This window comes from Anabas testudineus, chromosome 24 (assembly GCF_900324465.2).
Source record: "Anabas testudineus chromosome 24, fAnaTes1.2, whole genome shotgun sequence".
Taxonomy (NCBI): Eukaryota; Metazoa; Chordata; class Actinopteri; order Anabantiformes; family Anabantidae; genus Anabas; species Anabas testudineus.
Genome location: NC_046632.1, coordinates 16425148 through 16449470, shown reverse-complemented (window position 1 = coordinate 16449470; position 24323 = coordinate 16425148). Strand labels below are relative to the sequence as shown.

General features: G+C 39.8%; 1 protein-coding gene across 2 annotated transcripts in view; it reads left to right on the top strand.

Moving 5' to 3' along the window:
- msra (methionine sulfoxide reductase A) overlaps positions 1–24323 on the top strand; it is a 29772-nt gene that overhangs the window by 4403 nt on the left and 1046 nt on the right. For both annotated transcript variants that reach the window (XM_026341402.1, XM_026341403.1), the window contains exons 2-5: positions 11933–12001; positions 12773–12892; positions 16367–16471; positions 17320–17426. In XM_026341402.1, the coding sequence (XP_026197187.1) occupies positions 11933–12001; positions 12773–12892; positions 16367–16471; positions 17320–17426 (401 nt within the window). The remainder of the gene's footprint in view (positions 1–11932; positions 12002–12772; positions 12893–16366; positions 16472–17319; positions 17427–24323) is intronic.

The window sequence follows — 24323 nt, the reverse complement described above, 5'->3', positions numbered from 1 at the left end:
CAAAGTGGGTTGTGTCTAAATTAATGCTAAAAAATAGCTTATGTCCATTTAAAAACATGAGCTTCCTCTGATATTGTGATAGCTGCAGAATAATCATCTAGTTGGACGTGACATGAAAACCTCTAATAAAAGGCGCCCTGAATGAATCATAACAAGACACGTGAACCACCTCTTGGCTCAACTGTCCGTGAAGGAGCGGTGACTCTGTTCTGAGGTCCCTCTGGATGTCAGAATTTCAAACTGTGTTTCTGAGGTTGATCCCGGCCATCCTCCGGTCATCATTCATTTCATGCGACTGTTTTCACCATCTCATTGTTTTGGTCACTACAAAGCCAATGACCATAGGTGAGAGTTATAATGTTGACTTACTGGTAAATTGAGATTTTAACCTTCTGGCTCAGCTCCCTCCTCACCGCGGTACAATGGCTGCATACTTTATTCCTGATGCTGCACCAGTCCTCCTTTTAATCTCATGCTCCATTTTACCCTCAATTGTGAACAAGACTGCAAGATACTTGAACTCCTTTACTTTAGGCTGCGTCCCTTTCTGCCAGAGAACTAATAATTTGTACAGAACTCCCTCTAATGTTAACCTGGCTTTACCACCACTGTCGTTTCACATCTTATTCGACCCAGTAAACCTCCCTCCTTAACACCTACACGCGCAGATGGAAAAAATAAAAACAAAGGGCTAATGAAGAAGTTAATGTCCTCATCATCGCAGCTTAAGGCAGATGTGTTCAGACATCCAGCAGCTGGTGCAGGTGAATCTTTTAATTAGCAGGTGTACTTCTGGGTGTGAATCCTTCTTAAAGCAGCTTGTTGTGGTGAAACCCTTTAAATGTGACAGGGAATATTTTCAGACGTTCTTTGAGGCTGACATAAATATCAGAAGTGATATTGAGCTAATGAGGTTATGATTTCAACATGTCAAGTTCATTTCGAAAACAATAAGTTGCGTCTTGGCACCTCACTCTGATCTGAAGGCAGCTGATGAGTTGATGCCAAAAACCTTTGACCAGCTGTTATAAGGTTTTTTCCGTATAACAGCCCAAAGCTGGTGAAGACAGAGTTAATGTGTTAAGTTTTAAAGTTGATATATTTCATTTTGTGCTTCAGAAACAGAAGAAAGAGTTTGTTACAGCTTTTTTTTTAAATCTGATGAATTGCTGCTCTGTTCTCTCATGTTGTAAATTAAAGTGTTTTGACTGCTCTGACGAAATAAGCAATTTAAAGATATGGCTTTGGACTCTGTTAATCGAGAACTAGAAATTCATCATATTAAAAACTGGAGGATTAATGAATTGACTGACAAATCAATCACTAGATTTAGTAAAGTGGAAAAAATAACTCTTGCACCTCCACTGTTGTCCACCAGGAGCTTTCATATAAATTTGAAATTCAAATAACGTCTTAACCAAAATCCCAATCCAGAGAGAAAGAAGATCACCTGCTTCTCTCAAGCAGAATTGTTGTCACATATGATATTACTGAACGTGGACATTATACTGAACATTAGGAAGACACAAATTTACCAGTCGGCCAGCGTTCCAGTCCTCATTTATGGTCATGAGCATTTGCAAATGCACTTAGCTTTAGAGATGGAGTACAGAGTGTAGTGCCTCTCCTTGTTTGCATCAGAAGAAACCAGTCGAGCTTGTTTGGGTATCATGTCAAGATGCATCCTGGCCTCCTTCCATTAGATGTATTCTCTCATGTTGCTAAATTGGATAAAATATTTTAGGATTTTTCTTTCAGCAGTAGAACAGTTGCATGTGGAGCGACTGTACAACAGCATTTTCATGTGCGGGTGGAGGAATAGTTCAAATGTTTTTAGAAGCGTTATAGTGTGTTACTGGAGAATTTGACACTTGAGGATCTCTGGAGATACTTGCAGATACTTAGACTTAGGTAGGTAGTAATAAATATCTCTTCCCTCCTGACTTACTTTTGCACTTCTTCCCAGCTAGTGTCTTTCTTTTCTTTCCTCTCTTGTGTGCACTACCTGCACCTGTTGGCCTGTCGATTAAAGGAAAACACTCAAGCACTTTAGCAAAGCAACCTGTAAGAACCACTGTACTGTATTTATTTGATCACTGCATCCTTACTTTGCTACTTAACCTCAGCTCCTACACGGTTACCTTCATCCTTTTGTTTTTTAACAAGCTTTAAGGGGCCGTTCAGACTCTGAAACTCTGAAAGTTCAAATACTTTGAGCACAGCTTTAGTCTAAGTTTGTACATGTTTGTATGGGCAAAATAATAAATGTGGGTTTGCTGTTTTTGAGGACCCCACCAACATATTTATGTCCAAATCAGTGTGTTTACATGCAATTAAGCAACCTTGTTTTTATACATAAACGTATACAATTGTATACAACATATACAATTAATACCAATGAGTCTCATAACTCATCTGCTCCATGTACCATACACAAAAATTTACACTAATCAGTTTGTTTAGGCGATTACCCACGTTACCTGAAGTGGTCACTGTGCATATTGTTTGTGCAGGCAAAACAAACAAGTTCCACAAATGTATAAATTGAAAGAAAGTATAAATTGATGTGTTGATGCTCGTACTTTCGGTCACGTAGAGTATCCGATACACAACTCAGGTGAAGCTGGTCTTGTAAATCTTTATCAGCCGTCTATCACACCTCTTGTCCATGTTAAGTAACTGTGCAGCGTTATCAGGTTCGGGCTGCCGCTGCTCTATCCATCCACCTTTGTCGAAGCTGTTACCACGACAACACAGAGGGATTCCAGTGAATGAATGATTGAATGTGTGTTTGTGTGCGACTCCATCAGCAGAGCTCTTTGTTGGTTGCGCAGCAGTCTGATAACCTTGACGGGCAAAATGACAGGCGTTTAGGGGTGAATGTGAGAGACACAGAGATGAAAAGATGGAGGGAGAAAGAGCAAGAGAGAGACTGAGAGGTTGATGCTCGACTTTAATGTTGTTTAAACCAAGCTGATCACCCAAGACACATGGAAAAAAACGATATTACATCAGAGACATTTCATTTGACTGTGATATGTCTTAAACTTGTACCAATCAGAGCAGTAATTAATAATTAATATCAAAAAGCTTAGGGATTGTGCACATTTTCTCACCATTTTCTGCCAATTTATAGATTAATCAGCTGTTTGATTAAAAAAATATATAGCTAAAAATGATTCATTATGGATGAGGAGGAGGTGAAAACCACCATGAGGCAGAGCAGAGTGGTCTTTTCTGGGTATAACGAGGGTTTATAGGAAATGGTGTTTGTCAGAGGCGGATAAAACCATAAATATTGAATAAACAGTCATATCTTTTTTTCGAACTACCACCTTTATTTCATTTTCTGAAAATTACCATCCTTATCTAAACATAAAAAGTGAGCCACATGATATGCTGTGCTCTGTTCCAAGGCTGAATTTTTAGTTATTAGAGCTGTGACAAATGTCAATAGGATTATGAATGAGGTTCTGGTTCATTTCAGCTCTCCATTGTTCTGGTTTCCCAACTGTACAGTTCATTCTCAGCCCTCTCATTAGCCTGGTTTCTACCAGCAGCAGGCCGCTGTTTGCATAGAAAACGCTTTGATAAATCTCGGTGTAGAGACCAAATGGCAGACTGAAGCAGTTGGTGACTAACAGCTGAAGAAAATCGAACAAGAGCCATTATTTTTCTCTTTTTCATTATATTTTTCTCAGGAGAGCGGGGAGTTTAAAACCAAAAGCGTTTGTATTAGCCTTTAAAATATGTTTGCAGTCTTTGTTGTTGGTTTGCAACTCACATTATTATTAATATATATAATGAATCTAATGAGTAATATTTGAATAAATGTATTGGTTATTTTTGCATTAGTTGATGTAACATACCACAACATACTAATAAATGATCATAGGTTGTGCCAGTAAAACTACATATAGTGCTCATTCTAACATTAAATCTATTAAAGAAGGAACCATTTATATCACGTTATAATACTCTTTGTCTCAAAGGTTCAGGCATGATAAGGGCCAAATTCTACAGTGAAAGGTGTTTTTAACTATATCCTGTCATTCTGCGGTGGGGGAGAGGGGTCCCGTTTAAGGTGCAGCCCTTTGGGTGTTAGAAAACACAGGTGACCTACACTGTGTACTGTCCCTGAATGCACCAGAGACAGTGATGAGAGTGTGCTAATGCTAATGCTCCAGTGGACGTGCTGACTGCAAATTCTTGTAATATTTATCTGCAAAAAGTTTCTTTCCACCACAATAGAAATGTTGTTTATGTTTATTGGCCTATATGCACGTTAATAAACAACTTACAACTTGAACATGAGCTACAGTTGTCAATCTAGCTGCTACAAAGCGTGCTGAGCACAATTTTATTAGATCTGTTTAAAGAATCACTTTAAAAACCCTTTTGACGACTGTATTCAACTATCTAACTGTTCTGTGTCAGTCACAAAGACAATAAACCAATAAACATGGCAGTACTGAAGTGCTGGCCACATAGTGTAGCTATACCTTCAGCATTAATCACAGGAACCATGATAACGAGCACTCTGCTCAACGTATCATAAATATATTAATGCTAATAAAAGCCTGTATACATGTTGCATAAAACAATGCCTTGACTTATACATTAAACATCATTTACAGCTTAGTCTTGCGTGCTAGATGGCAAAAGCATCACAGCTCTGCCCAGCAGTCAACGTTTTCCATAAGCACTTACAGTACGGTATGTGTGATTGCTAAAAGCCATTACTTTAACCTACAGATACGTATATCCAGCAATTTTACAGATTCCAGTCTGAAAGGGTCTAATCAGACCACCATCTTTTCCAGTGTAAAGTGCATTAAGTACTATTTCCTGCCCCTGTTCACCACACACTGTCTCACTAATAATGGCTCTGTGTGATCGATCGACTCAAACCCATAGGGAAGTGCACACACACAAACACACACACACACCCCGTGGTGTCTTATTAACCCCAACCACCACTCTAACCACACACATAGCTGTCAATCAAGCACTTCAGAGCTTTAGAAAACAGGAAAAGAATGAGAACAGACCGAGAAAACTTTATGATACATTTAGTGGAAAAGGTGGAAAACTGTAGTGCAAATGCTGATTTTAGTAGAATACAGTTTATGGCACTTTGTGACAGGAAAATTATAAACCCTGCTCTTACAGAGTTTTTTAGCAGCTGCTTTGTACTTTCAAAAAATAAATAGTGCCTTGGAAACATCATAAAAAATGAACACATCTCTAAAATAACACAAAAAAGGGGCCGAAGTGTTATTTCACACGGAAAACGCCTTATATTTAATACATGAAGTTGTGTTTTGGCCATTATCTAGCAGCCTAATTAATCTAAAGATGAGATGCGTCAGGATCTGCCTGAGGAGATGACGGTGTTTGCGTTTTATGTTTGTTTTGTGGTGGGCTTGAGATGAAGAGGGAGTTATTTCCAGCATCTAGGACCCTGGAAGTTAAAGTTCTGTTTATTTTCTGCGTAAACAAGTTAAAGTCGCTCTCATTTGCAGAGTTAAATGGACATGAAACCCTCCTGGTTGAACTGGGGCCAATGGCTGCTGTATAAAATACATGTAATATTCCAGTAAACAGAGTTTGGGGTGAGTTTAGCAAGTGTTAATGACTATTTTAATCACTGATAATATTAATGAGCATAAGAGATGGAGAAAACTAGCAGTCAGGTACATTTCAAGCATAAGTGAAGCTGTGAATTATGAATAATTTATCTAGATTAATTGTTCTGCTGATTAATCAGCTGATTAATCATTGGAGCCTGCGTCTTCTCTAACTGCAGCTGATCCTCAGAGATATCATGATATTTAGATCCATCTATTTATCACTATCCCAAACAAAGACACGTTAAGGATGTTTATCTGTAGCTGATCACTGCTGACAATTATAATGAAAAATAAAGAAACTTGCACATAAAACCTTTTTAACCATTTTATTTGAGGGTTGTGTGATTTGGGGAAAAAGTCAAATTGTGATTGTTCTAGTTTTGATATAATAATCAGATGGTATCATAGGTGCTTTACGTTCTTGGTTATCCAGGTAAATGCACAGAAGAATGGTCATTTTGAAATGTGTGTTTCTCAACTCAAACAGACAAACAGCTTGTAGCTCTTTTCCGGGGTGCAGAGCAATAAGGATAACGCTGATGGTTGTAACGACGGGCAGTAATAAAATGACGATAGCAATCAGAGTAGCTGATTGAGAGGCTGTGATAGAGGGGGAGGGAGAGAGATGCGCCGCTGTAGCGTGGAGGAATAAACGGAGAGAGACATGGGTGGAGGAGGGAGATGTAAAGGGTGGAAGAAACCAAGCAATCAGAGGGAGAGACGGAGGAGGAGGTGGGGGAAGGTTACTTTTTAGATTTAATTGCAGTGCAGTTGAGGCAATCTGTCTATATGTGTGTGTGTGTGTGTGTGTGTGTGTGTGTGTGTGTGTGTGTGTGTGTGTGTGTGTGTGTGTGTGTGTGTGTGTGTGTGTGTGTGTGTGTGTAGACTCTCCAATCTCCCCTAGCCAGACATTAGCTGCAGTGTTTCATTTATCACTGTCAGGTCTGAAGCTCAGGGGGAGGAGAATAGGGAGCCCCCTGGACGTTCAGGTCAAAGACGTGCAGCACATCATGGTCGAGCCGAACGTTGTACGACTCTGGTCCCGTCTGTCGGCCTCCAATATCCAGCAAGGACGTACATAGAAAACCACGGTGAATATAGTGGCTTGTTAACACAGATGTATACGTACAGCAGGATTTCTCAGCCGACATGTCCTCAGGATGACGTATAACCACTCGTACTTTGAGTTTAGTGCAAATAAGCAACTGTGTATTAACAGAAACGTGTCATCACATGTATTTTTATTTTTGGAAAATGGTGGACGACCAATTCAAGCTAAGCTACATTCTGGTTCACTACTTTTCAGTCCACCACATCTTGTCAGGTTAACTTCTACTTATGGTTTCTTTCCATCTTCCAAGATATTTGGGGACATTGGAGTTAATATTGATTTATTATTGTTGACGTTTTATAGACTAAATCCTCAATTGATTCAAAGAAGAAAATGCACAACTGTTAACTGAGGAGGAAAAAATAAGAAATCAAATAATGAATAGGGCTGTTTTAGTGGGTTAGAAGATTAAGATGCTGATCATAATCACAACGTTCCCATCACATCAGTTATCTAAATAAAGGCCCAAAGAAAGCAACCATTAGTCTTAGGCCTGTCACAGCATGTAGCTGTAACATACTCTGTGTGTAAACTCCAGCTGTAACTGTTTTAATAATGCTGCTGTTGAAAGAAAACAAGGCCTGAAATAGATGAAACAGCTACTGTACAAACCCCACGACTGTGACGCAGGAGCCTGACTCAGCATTTTGATCATCCAGCTCTGGATGCAGGATGACGTAAAGAGACTTTGTCTTCTGGTTTCACTTGAAAATGCGCAAATGCTGTGAAACTCCGTCTAAAATTAAAAGGTTTAAGATGTGAATTCACACAATATAATCAGTGTATCCTCACTGTAGGAGCTGCTCATTTCAGCTGTTTTCTTTCACTGCAGTAAATTTAAAAAGGACACGATGAAGGAACGTGCGAGCGAAGCGACACTCTGCTGATTCTGTTCAGGGTGTTCTGCCTTCACACACATGTACTGTAGGCCTGAGCTGAAATAGGGCAGCACTAATGCAGTGTGTGTACATGTGTGTGTGTGTGTACGTGTGTGTGTGTGCCACAGATGTCACTATGGATAAAGGCCGGTCTGTGATCAGGCTTATTATTGTGACAGAATTTAGGGAGCTGGAGAAAAGACTCGGAGGCAGGCTGGTTAGTCACCAGACATGCATTTGCACACGCACGTCTTTCTATAGTTGTGAGGACACGCACTGTCATAATGAATTCCCCAGTCCCTAATCCTGACCTCAGACATCACAGCTAAACTCCTAACCTCAACCCTAAAAACAAGCTTTAACGCTCAAACCGCTCGTTGAAATTGTGAGGACCGACCAAAATGTCACACAACATGCGTGCACACACACACACACACACACACACACACACCCACCCACCGTGTACCTAAGATGAAGTGGCTTGCTGTGTGCTGTGAAGTGTCTTCGAGTGCTTTCTGACCTCTTTCGCCAAATCAAATAAAACAGTCACCAACACAGTCAGTCAGAAACAGGCTTTTACAGTTTTCTACCAGATATATAATTCTGTTAGAGGAAACACAAACAGCGTTTCCTCTATTCCATTTGTTGAACGAAGCCTTGTGTAACCATCCTGCTCATAGCTGAGTGTCTGTAATGTTTGGTATTTAATAAGAAGTGTGTGAGAAACAGAGTTTAGAGTGATAATGCAGGGTTAAACAATGCAATGAGAGTACAATAAACCTCTTCTGAGTCTTCAGTCTCACACACGTTGCTGCATACAACCTCGCAGAAGAATATGAATTCAATTAATCTACAAGACGCGTTGTTATCGTTCCCGGTGAGATAAAGGCGACCAGGAGAACAGGCATTTCAAAGAAGAGCTGCATGAAATAATTATTCTCCAGAAAAATGCCTCTGTATTTACAGAAGGTGTGTGTGTCAAGGAAATGATAACTTCAGAATATTAATGAATGCTTTTGAAAATGTATTCATTTTTTTATATCTATTTCTTTCTTGTGTTTGGGAAATTATTTATCCCCTGTCTCACAAGCTACTATTTTTATTTAGTACTTTATTAATTTAATTTTCTAGTTGTTGCTGTGTCGACTGTGTAAGACTAAATTAAACCTAGTACCACTCCTGGTATTCTAGTGATAGCACCAGTGTGGCTCGACACATATGCAGTATGTAGTCTTGCTTCAGCTCACGGCTTCATCCTGTGCATCTTCACTTTTACTTTCATTTTGTTGATATAGTTTTAGTAACGTGTTGATTCATCGCAGAGTACATCTTCCAAAATGATCATAAAGTTGGATTAGCTTAGTTTATGTAGCTTAGTTTATGTGAAGGTCACAAATTTCAATGTGCGAATAAAACCCGACTGGAAAGCGATATGTGTGATCGTGCAGCTGTAGCATCCTCATCTGCACACACGAGCATTAGCCTGCATGATAATGTTAAATAAAATACAGGCTTTTAATAAAAAATGAAAGCTCTTTTTAATAACATCAAATGTGCGATGACGTGGTGGTGCAGGTCAGATCCACAAATCCTGCGGATGAAACGTTTAAACACTTACAAAACACAGTTCAGTGGCAGCATGAGTGATAATCTAATTGCTGAATCTTTTGCAGAGCTAAAAACAAAACTCAAGTCATGTGCACATGAAAAACATTTTTTCTGATTTAACTGTGACTAAACATGTGTTTCCTATCATTGCCAGTCCAAATATGTCGGTAGTTATTATAAAATGTTGTGTTTTCATTAGCTCTTACTCAGATCCTTCCAGAAAACACACAAGTCGTGAATCTGGACATTTTCAAATTATATCAAGATGTATTTTCTTTCACAGGCTGTAAAATGTAAAGACATATATGTTTTTTCCTTTATCTTGTTCTGCTTCATGTTCCCAAAGACACACACACACACACACACACACACACAATGAGCTGTTAGACTCATTAGTATTCTGTCTGGACTTATTGTCTTTCCTCACCAACATTTACATTTAAATTGTTTATCTCTCAGTGTGATTGTGAGTGTGAGCATCCACGGGTTGAGTGTGTGTTTGTGTGTGTGTGTTTGTGTGTGTGTGTGTGTGTGTGTGTGTAGCCAGTAATGAACATGCCTTTGCTGATCCCTGAAGGCAGCCATTACTAACACACACAGAGAATAATGTGAGAGGAGGAGGAAGAAGGAGGCAGAGGATGTGTACCGGGATTAAGATACAGGATCTCGAAAGCATGCAGACTCCACTTGTTGTTGGAGGATGGGAGCGAATCTTAGCGCGTGCAGATTTTCAGTTGGTTTCATGCCAAAAGTTCCATGAGGTGATCAACTGTTATCATGAAGATTTACGGTAGTTTCCACTGTTAGAAGGATCTCACATGTAAGACAGCGAATTATAAAGTCTGTTACAGTCTCTGCAGGTTGGATAAAACTGTAGCGACGTAATTTTAACCTTTAAAATTATGATATTTGGATGCTACACAGCTCTCGTTAAACAAAAGGCTATAGTGTGGTATATGTGACGGAAAATAAATGGTGTCATCTCATATTTAAACTTTTAGGATGTTCAAGATGTTGAAAAACACACGTATGATCCAAAAACAAAGGAGTTGACACATTTCTCAAAGATAATTTGACAGCTATCATCATTTATTCATTTTGATAAATGTTTTGTATGTTTCTATCCACATTTCTGTTTTAAAGAATGTCTCGTCCTCCGTCGGTGCAGTAGAGTGAAGCATTTGGTGTGAGTCCTCAGCTGCAGTGTTCAGCCTGCACAGACTGTGTGCTGCCATGTAATATTAACAGGACCGTAAAGGCGCTGAAGGTGAGGAGCTGCAGTCATTTCTACCTCAATGCCTAATCAACATGGGAAATTGCTGTAGCTCCGAACCTTCCTCCCTCAGAATATCGAGGGAGAATGTGAAGAACGAGAACGTGCCTGTCGCCCTGACGCTCGCCGGGTTCCAGCAGGATGAAAGGCTGCTCGTGTAATCAGACAAACGAGGGCGACTCGGAGAGGTTCAGGCGATGTGTGTGTCGTATGTGTGTTTTGTAAGTTAAATAAGCAGAGTACTCCCAACTCATAACACGAAATTCAAACTGATGATAAAAAAATAGCTTTTGATCTTTATGTGTGTTTGCAGTTCTGCTAATTGGGTGGAAGGATCCATCTGGCTGCTTTAGTCTATAGGCATGCTGCCCCTCGTGACAATTATGCTACCATGCATGAAGATGGTGTGTGCGAGTGCGTGTGTGTGTGTGTGTGTGTGTGTGTGTGTGTGTGTGTGTGTGTGTTTGCATTAAGATGGGGGAAGGGCATACCTAGGGCCCGAGCCACATGTTGAGTTTGTTCTCATTCTCCTCTACCTCCTCTATCCCATTTATTTTAATCCATCTCCCTCCCCCACAGCATTGCACAGCAAGCCATCTGCACACACACACACACACGCACACGTATGTACATACACACACACGTGCACACACACACACAGAGCCTCCAGCATGCTAACGCCACTGCGCGTTAGCTCGGCCAGGTGGCTGCGTGGCCTCAAATGGGTCCTCATGCACCTCTGGCTCTGTGCTGATTGGAGTGAATGCAGCTGCTATGAAATTATGCAGAGCTGCTCGCCACTGTTTAAGTGGGTCACTCTGTGTGCGAGTGTGTGTGCGTGTGTGTGTACTACTTGTGTGGGTTTTTTGGCAGTGCTGGTTTATCAAAAACACAATGTTTGTTTGAAGAAACACGCTGTATAATAAAGAGAGAATTTCCTCCCTGATGACAGCTTATCATTATGATTTATCAGCTGTTTGGAAATCATTCCACTGGGTATAAGAGACTGTTGGTGTCTGTAAGAGCTCTAGGAAGCTCGATTTAGCTGCTTTACGGAGCTGGTAACTAAGAGTGGAGAACAGTGAAGCCTTAATACTGTCACTGTGGCGTTAAAGGGGTTAACACTGTGCACAGTTATTGACCACAACTAAACTTTTATTTAAAAAGATAGTGCCAAAGAATGATCATTCATTTCTTGACTATTCCCTCTAAGGCTTAAATTAACAGCATATTATTAGTGGAGAGGCAGCAACATATTTGGAAATAGTCTCAATCGAATTATTAATTATTGAGATGATCATGTTGCAAATAATAAACCACTTTATGTTTTTTCAGTAGGCTGTTGTTTTTTATGGAAGTGGAATAAAGTCCATTCTTAATCTTAACTTAATGTTTCTAACTTCTCCGTCTTTCTCTTGTTTTCATGCAGCCAAACATCATGTGAACGGTAACGTGACTGTTCCACCATTTCCAGAGGGCACAGCGATGGCCATGTTCGGTGAGTGTCTTGTGGTCAAACTACTGAACATACCAGAGGTTTTCTAATGCTGTTATAAAATAAATGTAGATTTCAGTTTACTTTAAGTGTTCGCACACAATTTAAAGAGAATATGAATTAAATGCAGTTGAATTCAGTTAACAGTTGATTTGCTGTATGTAAATATAGTAATAAATATAATACATTTGACTATTTTATGCTGTTTGTAATGTGCAACCATGTCTTTTGTTGGAAGGATGGTGACTAATCAGTGACTCATGCAACAGTGTCAGATCACATAGATTTCTCTAAAGCAAACATGTAAAGCCGATACGAGTCCTGGCTGAGCAGCTCTTTACTTAATCGCACCGGTTGATGTTAGAGAACGAGCCGACCTGTAAAACATCTCTCAACACTAACGCTGCTCTGAGGATGCTCAACCAACGTTCGGCACATTCCACCATCTGCATTAAGAAACTTATGTTTCATTTTGTAGTGATAAAACCTGGCTTGTGTTGCTGTTTGTGTTTCTTGTACATTTAAATAAGCTGAACGTCTGTTTCCATCTTAAGTTATTAGCTGTACTTAACGAGCAGTGATGCTCTTGGCCCATTTAATGTGATAATTAATTAAAATACTTCCTGATATAATAACTTTATGTAGTTTTAAGTGTTCAAATTGGAGTCTAAGCCATACGTCATCTTGTTTTTTGTATTTGTGCACCACTGCTCTTCGAGTTGAAAGAAATTGTTAAAAGACTAATTATAATAGTTTTGTCTTCTTTTCTTTAAGGTATGGGTTGTTTCTGGGGAGCTGAGAGGAAGTTTTGGAGACAAAAAGGCATTTATTCCACACAAGTGGGCTACTCTGGAGGCTACACACCTAACCCCACTTACAAGGAAGTGTGCACAGGTATCGTCTGCATCCTGATGTCTTCATTAACACACACATAGTCCAGTGGTTGGTCAGTCCAATGAATCATATCACCCAGGCCCTGTTATAGTGGGGCATGGATAAGGCACCTCCTAACTGCACGACTACACTGAACAGATTGTGTCAGTGTGTTCCTGTGTGATGCTGTCCAGACCTCTCGGTGTGGAGTGAATCCATCACCACCTGCATCGTCTCTTTTCATTTCTAACTTAATGTTATTCTTATAAAGCAGGTATCTGTCAAATATTGACTGAAGACTGAAGCTGACTTTTTATAGTAGTACAGTATTAGGCTAAATAAAACACCACAAATTGATGCTGTTGACCAAATTAGAAGCAGAAGAAGAGGAAGTGTTATATAGAACAAGTCTAACTGTGCTGTAAGCTTTAACTATCGCGCTCAAACAGCAGGGAGGTGCGCTCAGCGGCACAAGACGTCAGTGTGCTCCTGCTTCTTTGCGAGTCCTTCACTTGCTTGTTGTTTAACTGTGTGTTCAGGCAGAAAGCAGAGCGAATTTTACAGGCGATTACATACAAACTCTACAGAAATAAACGATTAAATGGAAAACTTAAAGAGGCTGTGTACACGTCCAAGACAAGTAAGGTAAGTTAAGTTTTAACTTAAAGAACAATTAAATCAAGATATTGGCAAATATCAGAAAACACAACCAGGCCAAATATGTGCACGATCTGTCTGATTCTTGGTGATTCAAGTAAAAAAAAAAAACACAAATCAAGGTACAAGCTGAGTAAGTAGCTCAAGCAGAGGCCCATCGAGAGATAAGCCCAACGTGGTCTTTGGTGAAGATGTTTGTGGTTGTCCAAAATGAACAAAGTGGCCGCGTGATGCTTCAACATTTAAAACCACTGCAGCGTCTCTTTGTTAATAAATAGACGATGAGCACTAATAATAATTTATAATAAAAGCCTAAAAATAACAATTAAATCTAAATTCAGTGAAGTAGTTTAAAGAGTTTCTTATTATCTTGTGAAATATTCTACAGATAATTCAAAGTGCACTGGGGCAGTTTTCTTCATCTTTTGTATTTTGTTTATTGCGAATAAAATAATACATGAATATGTTTGAAATGCTCAAGCAAACAGCAGCGAGTGATTTATGCAGCATGATCACCGGAGGACAAACATTTCACAGAACTCACAAATCAATGTGACGGCTGTTTTTTCTTTTTATGTTTTACATTTATATTTAGCCGTTTGGCAGCTGCTTTTATCCAAAGCAACTTACAAGTGGTATACACATGCACAGCAGCAACTGGGGATTCAGCGCCTTTTTTTGCCCAAGGCCAGTTAGACGTGTGGACGGCAGGAGCTGGGAATCAAACCATCAACAGCGGATCTTTGCATAGGATTATCACTCTTTACAACTTGTGCCAAACCTGAGCTTGTAGATCTATGCACATCTCATAGAGAAGTATAGGTGTAAACTGCACAGGCTCCGAAACAAAAGCATCATCCCTCTGTAGATATACTGATGCTTTGCTGAGAAAAAAAGAAGCTGACTCTCTGTTCACACCGTTTCTAAAACAAAAAATTTATAACAGCAACTAGCTTGAACCTGGTGTGAACTGCTGGATATCTGTTTTTTAATTAGCGCAGTATCCTGGCAGAGCACTGAGAGAGGGCACTTGGCTAAATGAAGAGCTCCTCACACCTTCCTATCTTCAGGAAAGACAGATAAAAAAACACTGATCTGAATATTCATTGTTGGTTAAACATTTACACTCAGTCGAGAGTGGGTTCAAAATGTGATGATTAAATTTGCATGTTTTTGTTTTTCTTTTAAAATAATGTACCTGTGTTATTAACTTTAATAACACTCCTACGCTTTACAATATTTTTCTTCTGTGCAGCTCTTGCCTCTCTTCCTTTCTCTTGCTTGTTGTGTTCAGCGAGAGTAGATTGAATAGAGAATATCTTTCTATCATTAAAAAGGAAAAACGACATATAAATTATTGTTTAACAAAGAATTTAATTAATAAAGTAAATTGCATTCAGTTACTGCTTGTACTTCAACACTTCCAATATATGAAGTATAAATCAAATAAAAGATTTTAAAGGTAAAAAGTGAAAGGAAGATGTTTTTATTACTGTATGTAGTATTTATTAAAGTTTTAATGTGTACTACTACTACTGTACAAGCCTGTGGGGGCGGTGCTAGGATCTGGGGTCTAGCACAGGTCTATTGTATTAGGTAGGTGAGAAAAACAGGATACTGTAACCGATTAGATAACTAATAAGTACCTCTATAGACTAGGATAGATTTTATTTGGATAGTAGCATATGCATGCTGTTACTATTTGCTATTTGAAGGCACAGTAGTTGCACTAGTGTTAAAGGGTTATTGCACAGTCTTTCCCTCAGAAGGTGGTGTAGAGGAAAACGGAGCTAAAATAAGGTTGATTATTGCTTCAAATTTCTCTTTATATGTTTCTATCACTGCATGTTCAAATTATTTTATTACAGTTTCCTTAAATGTGTATTTTGCTTTGTGAGGTTCCTACATGATGCTGCAGTGTTTAACTATACAAGACACAGATCGTTGTTTATATTAAAGGAGTGACTGGATGCGAACGTGTGATAATATCTCCGTTAAATATACATTACATGTACAGTGGCTCTCCGCAGCTTTATTTTCTATTCTGTTTCCAACCACCACTTTAATTCTCATCCGGTCCAAGATTAATTTATTCCTGCGAGACTGGCCTGGTGAGGCATTAATTTAATATCGACCGCAGCTTTGTCTCTCTTCGCCAATATCTACGGTAGAAATCCATAGCTCCTGATATTAAAAAAGTAATAAGATAGAGAGAGATAGGAGTGCAAGTCGAATGAGAGACAGGAGGATGATGAGGTGCAGCGTAGTGGGTCACGCTCATTACCAACACCAGCTGCTATCTGTCTGTCTGTAGGAGTCATCATACAGTATGAATAATCAGCCGTGGAAGGACGTGGACACTTTAAGGACAAAACCAATTTCAGGTGTTTGAATTTTGACCAAACACATTCTAAAGTATTCAAAGGATTGTGAGTCTTGATCTTGCGACTAACCGCTGACAACACAGTCTTAATTAAAGGTTAATCTCCCCTTTCAGTCGCGCTCCATGGTCTTCAGCGACAGTTTGTTGTTCAGCAGCTCTGAGCAGTTTTAAAACCTTCTGCACATGCTGGTGAAGGTTGAACGTGATGGTTCGGTCCAGTGTCGCCCGATAGAAATGTGTCATTTTTAAATTAAGGGGAAATAAAAATCCTACGTTTTGCTTCTTGAAGGTTGTGAAAATATCAGTAATAGAAAAACATTTACAAAGAATGTGATTCAGAGGAACTTCAAACATTTGTTTCAAAAGCGTCACTGATAAGAATTAAATTATTTATTAAAACTTAAACTCTGTCTGTAATTTAAAATGAATAAACTCTATAACGTTGTGTTTTGCAGGAAGGACAGGCCACGTCGAGGTGGTAAGAGTCGTCTTCCACACAGATCAGATCAGCTTCACAGACCTGCTCAAAGTTTTCTGGGAAAACCACGACCCAACTCAAGGTACAACCTCCACCACTGCTACACTCCTAACTACAGTAAATGATATATTTACATAAGTCTTAAAGCTGTAAATGTACTTTAAAGAAACTAAGTTAATGAGTTTATGTTTTTTTCATGATTCAAGATCTACGTATGTATCAGATACAATCAAATACCTGTTTTAAACATATACCTAGTTTCCTTTTGAGGATCTGAGGAGAACACTGTGTTTATACAGTATATAGTAAAGATGCGCTGAAAAATATGCAAAGGATTAGAATTTTAAATTATTTATAAAATGAATGATTTATTTCAGCCTCAAATTCTGTCAGTTCCTCTTGTGCAGGAGGTTCAATGTACTTTAAATCTATAAGCCAAGTATTTACCACTGTCTGCCTGTAGCTTGGGTGGACTGTCAGGTTTTTGGGAAGCCATCTGCCTCTCCTGGCCACATCACTGCTTGTGCTGCGTTAACATGACACATCTTGTCATGACGTGACTTGATTTGCATTCAAAGTCATGATGATTTGTGTCTGGGGATGATATTTCACTCCAGACCAGAGTGTGGGACTGACAGATCATTTGAGCCACGCATACTGGTGAGGTAAACCTAAACCAAAAACACACCGAGCTAACCGAACATTGTGATGACCGGTTGACAAGCTGGCATTGAAATGGCGGAAGGAAACGATCATATCACATTCAAAAACAACAGCTAATTCTGTCATACTTCTGGAAACGCTGTCAGCTGTTGTTTTTAAATAATATGATGATGTTCTCTCTGCCAAGAACTGAGGACGCCGGCACCTGGCGTCAGCTGAATCCCTCAAATCTTGATGTTCCCTTTTTGTTTACTTGTGTTTGCTCAGGAATGCGACAGGGGAACGATATTGGGACAACATACCGCTCTGCCATTTACACCTACACAAAGCAGCAGCTCGAGGAAGCTCTGGCCTCCAAAGATCAATACCAGAAGGTACACGTCTATCAATCCATCATCTTTTAATCTCTCCATCATCGTCGCCATTTATTCCTCCATGTGTTTGATCTTTCTCTGACTCAATTTCCCAGCATCCCCCTCTGCTGCACATCCTTTTTTTTTCTCGATCAGAAACGCAGTCACGCCTCTGGCTGCAGCAGACGAACACTGAAAGATAATGGATCTGTGTGCAAGCATGTCATATACTGTATGTCCATATGCTTTCCAAGTCTTCACACAATCCCTCTGTCAAACTCGCTCCTGCTGAGACTTCTGCACCACCATCCCACCAACAGGGCTTGTTGCCATGGAAACTGACGAGGAAGAGGTTACTCTATACTTTTCTATTATGTTCTAGTCTAGTCTGGTGTTCATTAGATTCATTTTTCTCTCTCATTCTTCCCTTTGTTCATCCCTCTGTTTCTTTCTGAAACCTTGTTGCTCTCAGCAGGATTTGCAGAGCTCTGGTTTCTGGGCTCAAGCACTTGCAGGTGTTACAACTTGAAAGCATTTTTACAGGTTTTTGTAGATACGTTGGGTCAGTGGGTTCATGCCTACATTTTATGTGTAGCAGAAAAATCTTTTGACGTTCTTGCACGGCACAAATCCAGACAGAGCAGGGTTTTGAACAGCGTAAAGGAAGAAGGACTCTCACCAGCCAGGACATAACGAGAAGTTTGTTAAAGAGGAACTACTTCTGTGACATGGACAGTCTGACATTGACCAGACTGCAATGAATTATGCACAGGTTGAGTTATGCATTACATACATTACATACATTATGTATTTACAAATTCTGAGAGCCGTAAAAGTGGCTAACGAACACCAGACTCAGCATTTGGTAAAGAGTCGTGAAGCTAGAAGCAGATAACAGTTACTATTGCAGCTTACTGCTGCACACATGGATCCAGTTTACAATGTCGGGAACCTGAGGTCATAAGAGTTGGTGCTAATGCTCTGTATGTATCATTACCTGGATATGAAATAACTTCGATTTTATCAGGAAATGAAATTTTGGTCATTTTGCACAGCCCTAATTGTAGCAGTAAAAGATGGAATATGGACGAGTTGACTAAATGTTGAAGAGGTTCAACATCTCGGAGCTATTTCTATTTGGGACTCTCATCCACCACAGGGTCAAATTATAACCTTTATATAGAAGATATCATAATATAATGTCTGGAGATTTGTGCTCCTGGCTTCTCCTTTTCGTGATAACCTATTTATATCTGTAGAGTGACGGGTGTCTTGCAAGTTTCTGGTCTTTTGACTGAAACGTTTGTTTTTAAAAGGTTTTTCCACTGTGTGACTTCTTTGCACATTTCATAAACTGATCTTTTTGGCATCTGAGGAGCATCCAGTTTATTTCTCAGTGTGCAGGCTTTTTTGTTAATGTATTGTTATAATGTGTTGTTGATTTTGAACAAAGTGTTGTTAGTCATATGTAAAATCTCAAAAGACATTTTCTCAGCAGGATTTTCTGCTACTGAAATGCTTTGGAATAAGAATGTACAATGTTTCCCTCAGAAATATGGAGTAGTAGAAGGATAAAGTAGCACAACATGAAGAAACCGAAGTCAAAATACTTATGTAAGAACATTTACTCTAATACGACTGAGAGGACTGAGAATCTGATTGTTAAAGCTTGTACAATTGCATTTGTTTTATTGCAGAGAAAGAGGAAGCGTTGCATAGCTGTGTGCATGTGTGTGTTCTGGAAGTAACTAGCTACGGTCAGCTTTAATCTATAATGGCTGTGGACGGACAGTTGCACACAATTCCTGTCTCTCTTTAAACTGTGGTTTTCGTTCTGCAGTATAGAAAGACGGGCGATTGGATTCATCGAACCACCACATCTCTCTATCAAAACGTCTCTAGGTTTTGTTTCCTCTATCATTTCTTTCTCACCAGATTGCCTCCCCCCTCCTTCTCCCATCTGTGTGTGAGTGTGTGTGTGCGTGTGCACGAGCAGTTGGCCTATAGCAAACACACTCCATGCCAAACCATCTGGGCCTTAAATCTGTCCTCCACAAAAATCGCTTTAGTTGCAAACGTAACACACACACACACACACACACACACACACACACACTGACTGGTTTGTTCAGATTATATTTTGATTCTGTGTTTTCTTTTTTTCTGTCTGTAACAGTGTATTTGTGCTGATCTCCTCTGTGGCTGATGTTTTACACAGTTTCAACATCTTCAAATCTGAGCCTTTTAGTGCCAAAATATTTGGAAGGAATTTTAAATAATTTAGTGTTTTCCTGTTGTAAGTAGATGCATAAATTCTGCATTCACCTCCGTACGTTGACTTTTCATGCATTGCACAGTGCCATCTTTAAAATAGTAATGAGTTTATGCTGCCAAAAATCCTGGGTGGAGTCTTTCCTGTGGATGAAGTCTTTGTATGTTGCTTTCTTTTCTTTGTCTCTGCATCTACAGTGGCAGTATCCTCTCATGGTAACTACCAGCTTCTTCTCCCTTATTTCAAACAAACTGAAGATGTAAAATGCATCACAGCACCGAGGATTTTCCCAGGACACACCCACCAGACACTTCCTGAATTTTTATTAAGGTTCACTCTGATCCTCAGAGTCGAAAACGGTCTTCTCTCTTCATATATGCAAACATATGAAATATAGCTGGAGAAGAGGAAAAGTGAAATGCAGCTGGAAGTTGAGGGAGGAGATGTGATGAAGAGAGATGGGGGGGGCGGGTGAAGAAGAGACAAAATAGCCTGGTTAATTTGGTGTCAGGGTATTGACTATGTTTGCTTCGCCGGCTGGCTTGATTGTATTGTGCACACACAGAGTGATTGGGGAATTTGGTGTGTATATATATGTGTGTGTGTGTGTGTGTGTAAGGTACATCAGCACTGCAGAAAATTACCTTGCAGGCGGCTAGCGGTTGTCTGCAGCATGAAAGGAGCCTCCCTTTTCTTCTCTTGCCTCTTACCCATCATTAGGGTGTGCACTGCGTCTGAAATGGCAGTTGGATGTGGTAACTGTGTGCGGTTGCTTTATGTAATAACGTGTGTTTGCTCAGTGGGTGCAAACATGGGTGCTAACGCAGTGTCTACTCATTGTTCTGGCATTTCTTTCTCTCATGATGCGATTTCCTTTCCTTAAAATTCAAGTATTTGCTCCAATGCGCCAAACATGTGCTTTTCTGTCCTTTTTCTTCTTTCTTTTTCTTATTTGTTTGTGAAATCACCTTTTACAGCTTCTAATACGCCTGCCTCACCTTTTTCCTTATATTTTTTTCATTCCTCTGTCTGTCTCGTGGGTGCTTATCAGTGTGCTTCACGTTTCCCTGCTTTACCAGAGCAGTCAAGGTATTTGCATTCCAAATGAGAAATCTACGTCTCTGACATGCAAATTAATGGATGTGAATTATGCATTTATAGCAGGCTGCTAACAGAGCAGCAGGACCAGGTCCAAACAAACACAAAGGCAATAAACACAAGCAGGAAAGACAAGAGGATGCTTCTACACCAGTATCATGGAAATGCAGCCATATTGGAGGTGACAGGTTTAGACTGATCTCAGTGCTCATAAGTTTAGCTTCAAGCTGCCTGGTGCTAATATTTAGTTCTGCTATCCATAATATGAAGAATGTCCGTCCATTATCTCAATGGAGATTATTACAGGGCTGACACAAAGAGACAGACAACCATTCACACTCACATTCACTCCTATGGGTAATTTAGAGGTCACCGGTTCACCTGCTGTAACTGCATGTCTTTGGACTGTTGGAGGAAACTGGGGAACCAAGAGAAACCCCACAGGTACAGGGCGAGAATCCAATCTGCATGGATTCAAACCCTGGTCCTTCTTCAACACTGATAACCAGCGTGGCTTCTTGTGTACTAGTGTCCTTCACTAGTTAAGCCTCTCAGCGCCCTACATACACGAATGGGGATAAAGTAAATTAATCCTACGACCAAATGATCTTGGACCTAATGAATCAAATTCAGATAATTAAACGAGTTAATTCTCTGGGTTTTTGTCACTGACAAATCTGTATTCATTTCACTGACACTTCTTTTTCAGATTGTCTATGACAAAAAGTCATCTGTACAGTTGAGAAGCTGAAGGTTTTGAGGCTTTCAAATGCGGCTTGTCCTGACTTTGTCATGTGAGAACAGATGCAGAGTTTTGTTTTAAATTTTCACTTTCAACACATCTTCCAGTAAAATATATGAGATAAACCAGTCGGGTAGCTTTTCCTTTTGTAAGTGTGAGCTACTGTATGAGCCTAAAATCACCCAAAATCAGTTCCCTTGGTTAAATGGTGGTGGACAGCATCTTGTCCAGGAACCAGGAGTTGAACCACCAATCCCAGGGTTCATGGACGACTGCCTTACCCACTGATCCACGCCATGCCACAGTAGTGCAGTAAAAATATTCAGCACTGTCCTCCTGGATCTGCTGTGAAAGGCAGAGCAACTAGTCCTGTAGATTGGCACCTTTTTAAATCTCTTCTGGCTCACTGAGCTGCAGCTCCACTGTAGGTCCCATTAACAGTGAGTCTGTATGTGTGAATGGCCCATTATTCCTATGTGCAGACATTTATGGATGGAACTTATTACAGATTGCAAGTCAAAGCCATCACTGACTCCCACGTAACGTGCACGCTGAGCCTGTGCAGAGTTCAGTGCTTTTACTTGTTTTGCTACTTTAGGCTGAAAATAAAATCCTGTTCCTTCACAAACACGATGTTTAGATTCAATCTAAGTCAAATTCTTCACTGACTGCTGAATGCTTTAACTTACAGTCTGATTGAAAATGTTCTTAAATGCTAAAGCGATCATTGATGTGGGGACAAAATTAGTTTGACATAGACAGAAAACCTTTTTTTTGTTTCTGCACTTCACTATAACTTCATTTTATTTATTTATTTTATTTTTTATTAAGATCTTTTTTCCTCGCTGTATAAATGAACCTCCCTGTTGCATTGTATCTAAAAATCTATCTTTGCAGCCTGAATCTCAAAGTGCAGCTGCCCAGTCCCATTGTGACTAACTGCCGTGCCGTACCTCCACCCTACTCACTCAAATTAAATTGTGGTGTCGGTACAGTCATGGTGGGAAATATTCGCAGGAAGTGATGAATCAAACAGCAGGGAGCAAACACTCTGCCAATTAAAAGCCAAACTCGCCAGCGTTAGATCTTTTCTATCTCTTGTGTCTTTGGTATTTTCTGCTATAAAGGCGTCTCAGAGCCTCTGGCTTTGTTTGCTGACATTTTCTTAAATGACTTCCGAGCTCTGACGTCAATAAAGTTAAAATGGTTTTCAAACAATTACCTCTCGCTAACTATTAGGAGCACCAGTGTGTGAAATTACCCAACACAGCATCAAGTCCGATGGTGTTTGTGCTAAAAATAAACTGTTTCGTTTTTCCCCGAGGAGCAGTAGAAAGTGCACGTTTGTACCATTTCACATTAAAACTCTGATGCTGTGGATCAGTGCCGTTTTGACCTATGCTAACTTTAGTAGCTACATTAACATGCTCCCAATGACAATGCTAATGCTTTCATACTGAGCATCTGCTGATATGGACTCTGATGATAGTTAAATAGATAAAACCAGGACCACTGGTGCTAATGGTTAAATGCAGAGCAGTAAAGTAAAATACAGATTACTTCACATAACTCAGATTTAATAAAAAACTAAAGGAAAGTTCTCCCTGCTGGGCCTCGGACCAGCTCACTGAAACCTGCATGACTCCTGGTTCTTTAGCTGAGGGATCGTGGTTGAAGTAGATGATGTACTGCATTTAATTAAAACCAGTTATATTCCAGTCAGGTGCAGTTTGATGCATTTTAACGTTGATCCTGTGCAACTCCTGTCAACTAAACTAAACACAAATCGGTTTGCCTAATGCACCGTATGGATTATGTTCTGACTTATTCATCTGGGCCAAAAGTGCCACTAGGACATAACCCTCTACGCCAGCAGGGGGCAGTAGTCTGTATTTGGCATTTTAAATAAAACTAGAACTGCAGAATAAACTCACTCAGCACAGTTTAGAGCTACTTCTAATCAAGCACACGTCTTTAGAAATTTAAAATGGCAGTATCGTCCATTTCTACGTTTTGTGCAGCCCCCCCCTAACCCCTAACTCGAACCCTCAACATGGTGAAGCAGCTGAAAAACACGTGTCGGCTTGGCCTGTTTCAGCCCAGACCACAGCTTTTCTCTTACCCTAACCCCAACCAGGGGTTGTGAGTTCCTAAAACCAATCATAAAAACATTCAGTAACATTAAATAAGTTGGACAAGCTGGATGTTGGACTGCAAGATCCGATATTTTGGCAGAAAAATATATATTCACTGTATGTTTTATGAGTATAAATTAAAAAATAAGATAATTACCAAGGAATTCGTATTCATTTCAGTTGGAGAGATTTTTGGTAGCTGTTGTTGCAGGAGGAAGGAACAGCAGCTTTGCACATAAAAGGCTAAACATGTAAACGTCAAATCAAATTATGCTGTTTCAAAATTCATGAAATGATCGAGTAAGAAGCTGTGTTGTAAATATGAACAGTAACACCCCTCCATCAGAAATTAAAGTTTCATAAGTGTGTGTTTTCCTTTCATGCTCACCATTTCTCTTTGTCTTATAATTTACCCACACGCCATCTGGTTGAGTAATTGTTATCACAAGGAGGAGAAGGTGCCATCACCAACTGATTCTACTGTGTGTGTGTGTGTGTGTGTGTGTGTGTGTGTGTGTGTGTGTGTGTGTGTGTGCCTGAAGCTACACACGTGCTCTGCATAACACATTAGAGAAATTTCTTCTTTTTTTTTCTGAGATGCTAATAGGTACTTTGCAGCATGAGTCCTTGACAAGATTAGTTCAGTTAAAAGTCAAATATTCTTGGGCTGA